The 7,393-nt window shown below is 54.2% G+C and overlaps 1 protein-coding gene across 1 annotated transcript in view; it reads right to left on the bottom strand.

The window, feature by feature from the left end:
- The window catches only part of DLG5 (discs, large homolog 5 (Drosophila)), a 111,443-nt gene extending 104,859 nt beyond the window's left edge, over positions 1–6,584 (bottom strand). The window contains exon 1 of the mRNA XM_012663313.1: positions 6,266–6,584. Coding sequence (XP_012518767.1) covers positions 6,266–6,569 — 304 coding nt within the window. The 5' untranslated portion in view covers positions 6,570–6,584. The remainder of the gene's footprint in view (positions 1–6,265) is intronic.
- Between the last annotated feature and the right edge of the window lie 809 nt (positions 6,585–7,393).

Below are 7,393 nucleotides of genomic sequence, written 5' to 3'. Positions count from 1 at the left end.
ACTATTTCTCCAGCTACCATCTTCCCAGGTACAGGAAATGGCTGTAGAGCCCCTTTCAGCTGGGGCTTGCAAAACATACAGGTGGTTGGAATGAGGTAGGACAAAAAACAGACAAAATATTTTTCCTGCTCTGCTTACTTTTTCAGGCAACAGAAAGCCAGAATATCAAAAAATCACTCAACGCGAACATTAAATCAGATTAACAGCAATCATGGTGCAGGGCTGGAAAGGCCCCAGAAGTCTAGTCCAACCCAGTCACTACACTTCATTAGACAAAATGCCACCGGGGAAGTGCTCAAAACCCCACAAGATTGAGCAAGTCCCCAGTCAATGCTCAAACTCTTCTGTGTTTACTGTTAACCTTGGAAAAAACCCAAGCCCCAGGAAGCTACGAGGCTCAGCCCGGGTCAAGATGTTGCAGCTAGGAGCAGATCCCCACTCAGGGCTCCTTTGAGGACACCAGGCTGACATTCGAATTCTTCGTGTAAAAGGGAAGGACTCTCCAATCCTACAACAGGCAATGTGGTGCACCACATGGTTCCTGGCAGCCAGCCCCACACTGCCAGTACCTGATGGGCAACCTTGGGGACTTCAGACACCAATGTCACACCACCTGCTTCGTAGGTGGTGATATCCGTGTGTGCATCTGGGATTCGCCCAAGCCTTCCTCCTCTCCCACAGCCTCTGCCACTGTGAAGTCACCACTTAGGAATCTGCACGTATATTTGAAGAGGATCCGGACAGGGACACATCATTCACTCGACACACAGCTGACTATTCATCCATTCAGCAGTTACTGAACACCTATCTTGGGCTGGGCTCCATTCCAGGCATTAGGAATACAACAGCGAATTTGGCTCAGGGAAATTACATTCTAGAGCAACCCTGACATCTGCTTAGCGTAGTCTACCAGGAGCTCCCACAGAACCTTCAGGAGATTCCCAGTTTTCTGGTTCTAAGGCCGGTTCCAGGCTACTGCCGCCACTGTTATGCTGCACTGCTCACAGATAACAAAATGCTCCCCGTTTTTAACTTACCATTGATTGTCAAATAGCACAGTGAATTAGTTAATGTTTCAATTACTTTGTAAAAAAGAAAATAAGCTCAGAAAGGTTATGTGTCTTGCTCAAGGTTTAAAACCTAGTAAGGACTGCCCACCACTACCCCAACCTGCCAGCCCACTTCAGCAGTGACCTCATCTGCTGACTGTATCACCACGCAAAGGTGGCACCACACGCAGTGGACATTCATCTGCTGTTTCACCTGCACAAAATCTCTCCTGCTTGTGTTCCTTTGGAGAACTGCTTCTGCTCACTCTAAAACTAATCATGCAGTGTAAAAAGGGGTCACCAATCACAGTACCCCATCACCCTACCCTATTGGTTGGTTCCACGGCTGGGCACAGGGCCAAAGGGGGGACCAATCTCAGTCCTCTAGCCCTGGCCACAGTGATTGGGTCTCACATGGACACATGACCCTAGCCAGGCCAATCAGAACCCTTCCATGAGATTTTTCTGTCTGGGTTGATTGGATAGAGTTCCCTTTCTTCTCTGGTCAAGAGCTGTGAGTATAAAGCCTGGAGGGGTCTGAGGCTACCTTCCAGGTCTGTAGCATCCAGGGGGTCAGTTTTTCCAAAGCCCACTTTCCTCCATCTATCCCAAGGTTTTGGAATATTGTAAGTCAATACATTTCTCTTTCCTGCCTTAGATGGTTTGAGCTAAGTTTCTGTCACTTACAATAAAGGTACCCTGAACTGATACACAAATAAAATCTGCCCTTCACTTAGAAACCTCTTCTCAATCATTACTTTCAAATTCCTCTGCTTCTTCCTCTCAAATAACACAATTAAAAGAATCAAAAGAAAAACTACAACGGTTGGAGCTTTTACTAACACCCTTCCCGGACAGGACAGAGTGGATGAAGAAAAGGTGGCTGGTACCAAAGGGAGCAAGGAGAGAACAAAAGGCCCAGGTAGCCTTTACTGAATAATAGATAGCCCACACCTGACAATCAGCAGGAATACCCTGGCAGGGTTATTCCTTTAAAAAAAAAAAAACTTCCAACTTTAATTTGTGACAGTGTACAATGCCTGAATTCCAAGTCACACCCAAACTGCTCACTCGGCCTCAGATCACCTTCGCATCCCACCTCCCTTCCACCCAGAGCCAATTGCCAACCCCCTGCTCAGGCTGGTCTGATTTCTGCAGCCTGAAAACATGCTGCTGCTCTCCACAGCTAGGCCTCTGCTCTTGCTGCACCTGACGCCCAGACAGCCCCCTCCTTCCCCCTGTGCCTTCAGAGCTCCACTTCCACACCAAGTCCCAGCTCATCTGCGAAGCCTCCCTGGGCCTCTCCAGCAGATGCTGCCATCTCCAACCTCAAGCTTGGTGAATACCAGTCACCCAGCTCACTAGGAAACTCAAGAGGAGGCACCATGGGAGGACCTAGGGGGCAAGTTGGGGGCAACAAGAAGGAAACATTCAGCGCTGAGCAGGCCAGTAGAGAGGTCTGGCAGGCAATCACCGAGTTCTGCCACTTCTGCCTCCCAAGAGAGGCCTGGTGTGAAATGATTTGGTGAGCCCTCCACATTTAGACGGTAATTAGAGCCACTAGAGGTAGATGAGAGTATTTGGGGAAAGTATGTAGTATACAGAATTTTAAGAAGAGGGAAGAAACCTGTTTGTGTATCTGTATCACTCAAGTGATCTGTCTCATAATGTCACTCTCATGAGTGTCCCATTCCCCCAAGGCGGTGGCAAGCTGCAGGCTGGAATTACACCCTATGCATCCCTGCCTCTATCTGCACCCAAGCCCCACCTGGGCCAAGCACAAGACCAGACACTTCAATCCTCCCTGCTTCCCGGCGACAGAGGCAGATGGCATAGCACCCTTAGCCCCATCTTACAGATGACTGAATCAAAGAGAAAAAACAAAGGACTACATGGGTTTCAAGTGACCAAACTAGACTGTGGTACAACTGGGAAAAACACAAGAGACCTGAGCCACTCAGAAGGGAACAGTAGTTCTCTCCTCTCCCTACCACCAGCCGGGGTAAAGGTGTTCACTTCTTCCCTACAGATCCCCATATCAGATGAGGGACAAGAAAAAGCTACCTAATCCCATAGTCCCCCAGTGACAGGAAATGTCCTGAAATTGTAGTGTAAAGGCCTAATCAGGTAACAGGAAAAAACACCCCTAGACAAGGAATCAGGAGCGCTGGGGTGAGTCACGACTTCTTCCTCACACCTTACAGACAGGGCCCTGGAACCCAGTGACATGACGATTAAGACACCACGCACGGCACTGGGTTGCCTCAGGATCAATTACATATGAAAACACAAATGCTGAACGGATACAAGATGCTGAACGGCAGTGCACTATCAATACTGGAAGAGGAGAAACTCCCCCCAAGAAACACCACCACATGTTTCTTCATCACCTCCATTGCCCCCGGCCGAAACAGGGGATCTAACTGAGCATGAGTTGCCCAGATGGGCTTGGTTCACTCACCTGCCTGTCAACACATTGGCACATGCCCTCCCCAGTTTCCTTCCGGTTCCAGGCCCCACGTGGTGGGCTGCCAGCCACCGTTCGCCTGCGGTACCAGACTCCCACAGTGCCCAAGTGCCAGCAGGTGACGGGTGTTTTGGACCAGGGGACAACACAGGATGTGGAATTTACCAATAAAGTCCATAAGTGGGTGACGGCATCACCTCCAACGTAGAGACACAGTGACAAAGCAGCCTCCCCCGATGCTATGGATCCTAGAGAGGGCAACTGGTTCCTCTCTCAGGCTCCACAAGGGCCTCAAACTGAGGCCAACTCACATGCAGAGCTGCAGGCCTGAGCGCAGAATGGAAATCGCTAGGGAGTGGAAGGAGGCAGGACCAAGTGCTGGGTTTCCCCTACTTTGGCTTCTCGGGGACAAGACTGGTGCCTCCATCCCTTCGACCAGAGCAACAATCTCGAACACTGAGCTTTGCCCCAAAAGAAAGGCCTCCTGGCTAAAAGAAAAAAAGTTGGTGAACTACTGCACAGTAATTCATCCTTTACAAAGACCCAACACGCCATTGTTTACTGACACACCAAGTCACCCTCTCCCCTAGGAGCTCCAAGTGGCATCTGTCCATACCAAATGCTGTCCTAACTTTTCTCTAACGTATTAAATACAATGAACTTAACTGCCCCTTGAAAATTATTTTGTAAGGATTTCATGACCCTCTTTGAAGCCACGGAACTCTGCCTTGTGGTAAAACTGGAGTCTGAAATCACTGCCCTAGGGGATACAATCCAAACCCTTCTCTCTCCCTCCCTTAGAGGTCAGGACCGGCTTCTGGAACTTCAGCCCCATGAAGCACCACCTTCTGCAGCAGGCATGGAAAGGGCTGGACCTAATTAATGGTAATTCATCCATTAATAATCTATTCCAGAGATTAAAGCTAGTGCTGATTCATACACATCCAAAAGAGGACTTCCAATCTGCACTCTAACTTCCGTGCTTCCTTGGAAAGACTTCTGGAAACAGATCTTTGATAAACTTCCTCCGAAAATAGAAGCAATTAAAAAGGAAAAAATTACCTTGATGAGATCCCACTCTATCCTTATCCTCATGGCCACATCTGACAGCCCCCTTCTTAGCATCTCCCAAAGCACTATCCCAGGAAAAGACTGGGTTTGCCCAGCAACTCTGATATGATCACAGCTGGGGGCACAGAATGCAGGTTTGAGGGACAGAGATGCAAGAGAATCAGAAGCCCACAGTGGAGCTAGAGGAGCCACCAATGAAGTGACCTGCTGTGTGGCCAGCAGTTTAGTTTCTCTGTATGTCGGATTCCTTCAGCCATAAAAAGTTAGTTGGAGATGGCCAATATACAAGAGAGCTGTTACCAGCAACACCTTATAAAATCATCCCCTTAATAAGTGAGGCTTTTAACAGCCAAATAAACGGGTCCTGTCAGCCTTTGGCCTACAAGTTGCTAAGGGCAGTTTCTCAGCCCTCTGGATTCACTCTTTCTTCCTTTTATACATGCATCTTTATTTACTTCTGTTGCATGTATCAGTGCATTCTTAAAACAAGGACAAGACCTGAAAGACAGCACTTTCTGTTTCCTGGCTCTGAATGTGTTAAATAAAACAATAGGCCATAATTCAAAACTCCTGGTGCTGAACAGTTTCTAAGCATTTTAACCACTCCAAGCCAGAGTTTTCTCCCTGGCAAAGTAATAATAATAGACAGCTCACAGAGCATTAACAATAATTTTGCTCTTCCCCCGAAGCCCGTGGTCCTAGCCTATCAACAGGTAACAATTAAACGCGATAAAGCAGCGCGTCTGCCACAATAGTAGCAGTGCTGCCCAACAAATGCTAGTTCTCATCCTTCCTCCGTGCTATGCCTTCTTCCTCCACCTACCCTGTCTAAAAGGCTGGGCTTCTGCGGTCCCCAACCAGGCAGGACAAGTCACAAATTCCCAGCAGTACCCCTCCCCGCACACACGCAAATCAGTCACCTCAAAGACCAAGAACACAGGGGTTCCAAAAGGCACCACCAAGGGAACCAGCCGCCGCCTTCCTCCTCAGGCAGCTCGGCGCTCTCTGGAAGGGAACTGAGCCCAGCAGCCACTACTAGGATTTTCCCATGGTGCAATGCAACTTCCCCAACTTTTCCGGGCCCACAGTTTCCAAAGAAACCTAGGCAGGCACTATGCATAATCAACCGCAAGTCTGGGCGAGCTAGGAGACTGAGCTCTGGGCAGACCAAAGAGAGCTGGGACAGTCAGAAAGTGAAAAGGCACCAGTGGTCCTGAAACTGGGAGGCAGGGACCAAAATTTAGCAGTACTGGTCCTGGCCCAGGTTCCAGTCTTCTAGACTGCACCCTAGGTTAAAGGCTAGCACAGGCTCCCAAACGACTGGTGGATGGTGAGGAGCCCTATTAAAAAGGGACTGACGGACATCCCTCCAAGGTACCTCCCAGCCCCGTGATTGGACCTGGTGGCCTCCGTAGGACCCTGCGGCGAAGGCACCTAGGAGGGTGAAGGCCCGCAGTGGGGGGCATTGTTCACTGGGAACGGCGGGGCGGAGTGGGGGGTAGTGTGGATTAGGGGTCCACACATCGCCGCCTCCCCCAGATGGGCTGAAAGGAGGGAAAGTTCAACCCGCGGCCACCGCCAGGTAGAGCAGTGGCCCCGGCGAGATCCCCCTTGGCGAGCAGGGGAGAGAAGCGGTGGAGGGCCGGTCCGCGAGGCCGGGCGAGGGTCTGACACTCACCGGCGCCCTCGGCGGGCTGCGGCGGCCCGACGACGCCGTTCAGGTAGAGAATGGGCAGCAGGTGAGGCTGCGTCTTCTCCAGCGCCGCCCGGAGGTCCTGGAAGTGGTCCCGCTCCTTGGCCAGGAGCAGCTTGAGCAGCAGCTCCGCCTTGGCGCCTCCCGCCTCCTCGTCCAGCTGCCGCCGCTCGCCGGGGCTGAGCGCTCCCGCGGCCTCGAGCAGCCCGAGCACGGTTTCCACCTCCGTCATGGCCTGGGCCAGGCTCTGCTGACACTGGGCGAGCAGCTCCCGGCGCTGGGGCTCCATGGTGGCGGGCCGCGCCGCCCCGCCCCGCCGGACGGCTGCCGGGCCCCCCGAGGCCGGCGGGCGGGCGGGCGAGCGCCTGGCTGCAGCCCTAGCGCGCCGGGAGCCGCGAGGCGGCGGGGGCCATGGGCCGGGGCCTGGGCGGGCGGGGGCCCGGGGCGGCGGGCGGCGCTCAGCAGCGGCCGCCTCCCGGGCTCCGGAGCGCAGCCATGTTGGCTGCAGCGGCGGCGGGACTGGAAGAGGAGGAGGAGACGGAGGAGGAGAAGGAGGAGGCGGAGGTGGGGACGGCGGCCGGGGCGCGCCCCGAGGCCCGGCTCCAGCCGGGCATGCTCCCCCTCCCCCTCCACGCGCGCCGCCGGGCCCCGCGAGAAAACTCGCCCCGAAAGCCGGGCCCCGCGCCGCCCCCCGAACAAGATTACAACTCCTGGGGGAAAGTCGCCAGGGCTGGGTCCGCCAGGCCCCCGACGGCTCCGGCCCGGCTTGGCGGCCGCCTCGGCCCCGCGCGCCCCGGCCCGGTTCACCGGGGCCCCGCGGCCGCCGCCCGCTCCGCCATGGCCCAAGCCCAGCCGCCGCCGCCGCCGCCGGCCCGTCCCTCCTCTCTCCCCTCCCCCGGCCGGCCCTCCGGTAGGGGATGGGCGAAGGGGAGGGGTCCCTGCCTTCCCGCCCCCGGCCCGCCCGCTAGGCGGGGACGCGGCGCTGGCCTGTTCTCCAGGTCCCCAGAGGCCCAGGCGCCGCCGGGGGTGAGGGACGCGGAGTTAGGCACACGGCCAGCCCGCAAGCTATTGGAGACCCCCTCGTGCAAATCCTGTCCCCAATCCAGGGTCTCC

Source organism: Propithecus coquereli, unplaced genomic scaffold (genome assembly GCF_000956105.1).
Source record: "Propithecus coquereli isolate 6110/MARCELLA unplaced genomic scaffold, Pcoq_1.0 Scaffold80, whole genome shotgun sequence".
NCBI lineage: Eukaryota > Metazoa > Chordata > Mammalia > Primates > Indriidae > Propithecus > Propithecus coquereli.
The sequence above is the reverse complement of the archived record's forward strand: the minus strand, read 5'-3'. Positions and strand labels throughout refer to the sequence as shown.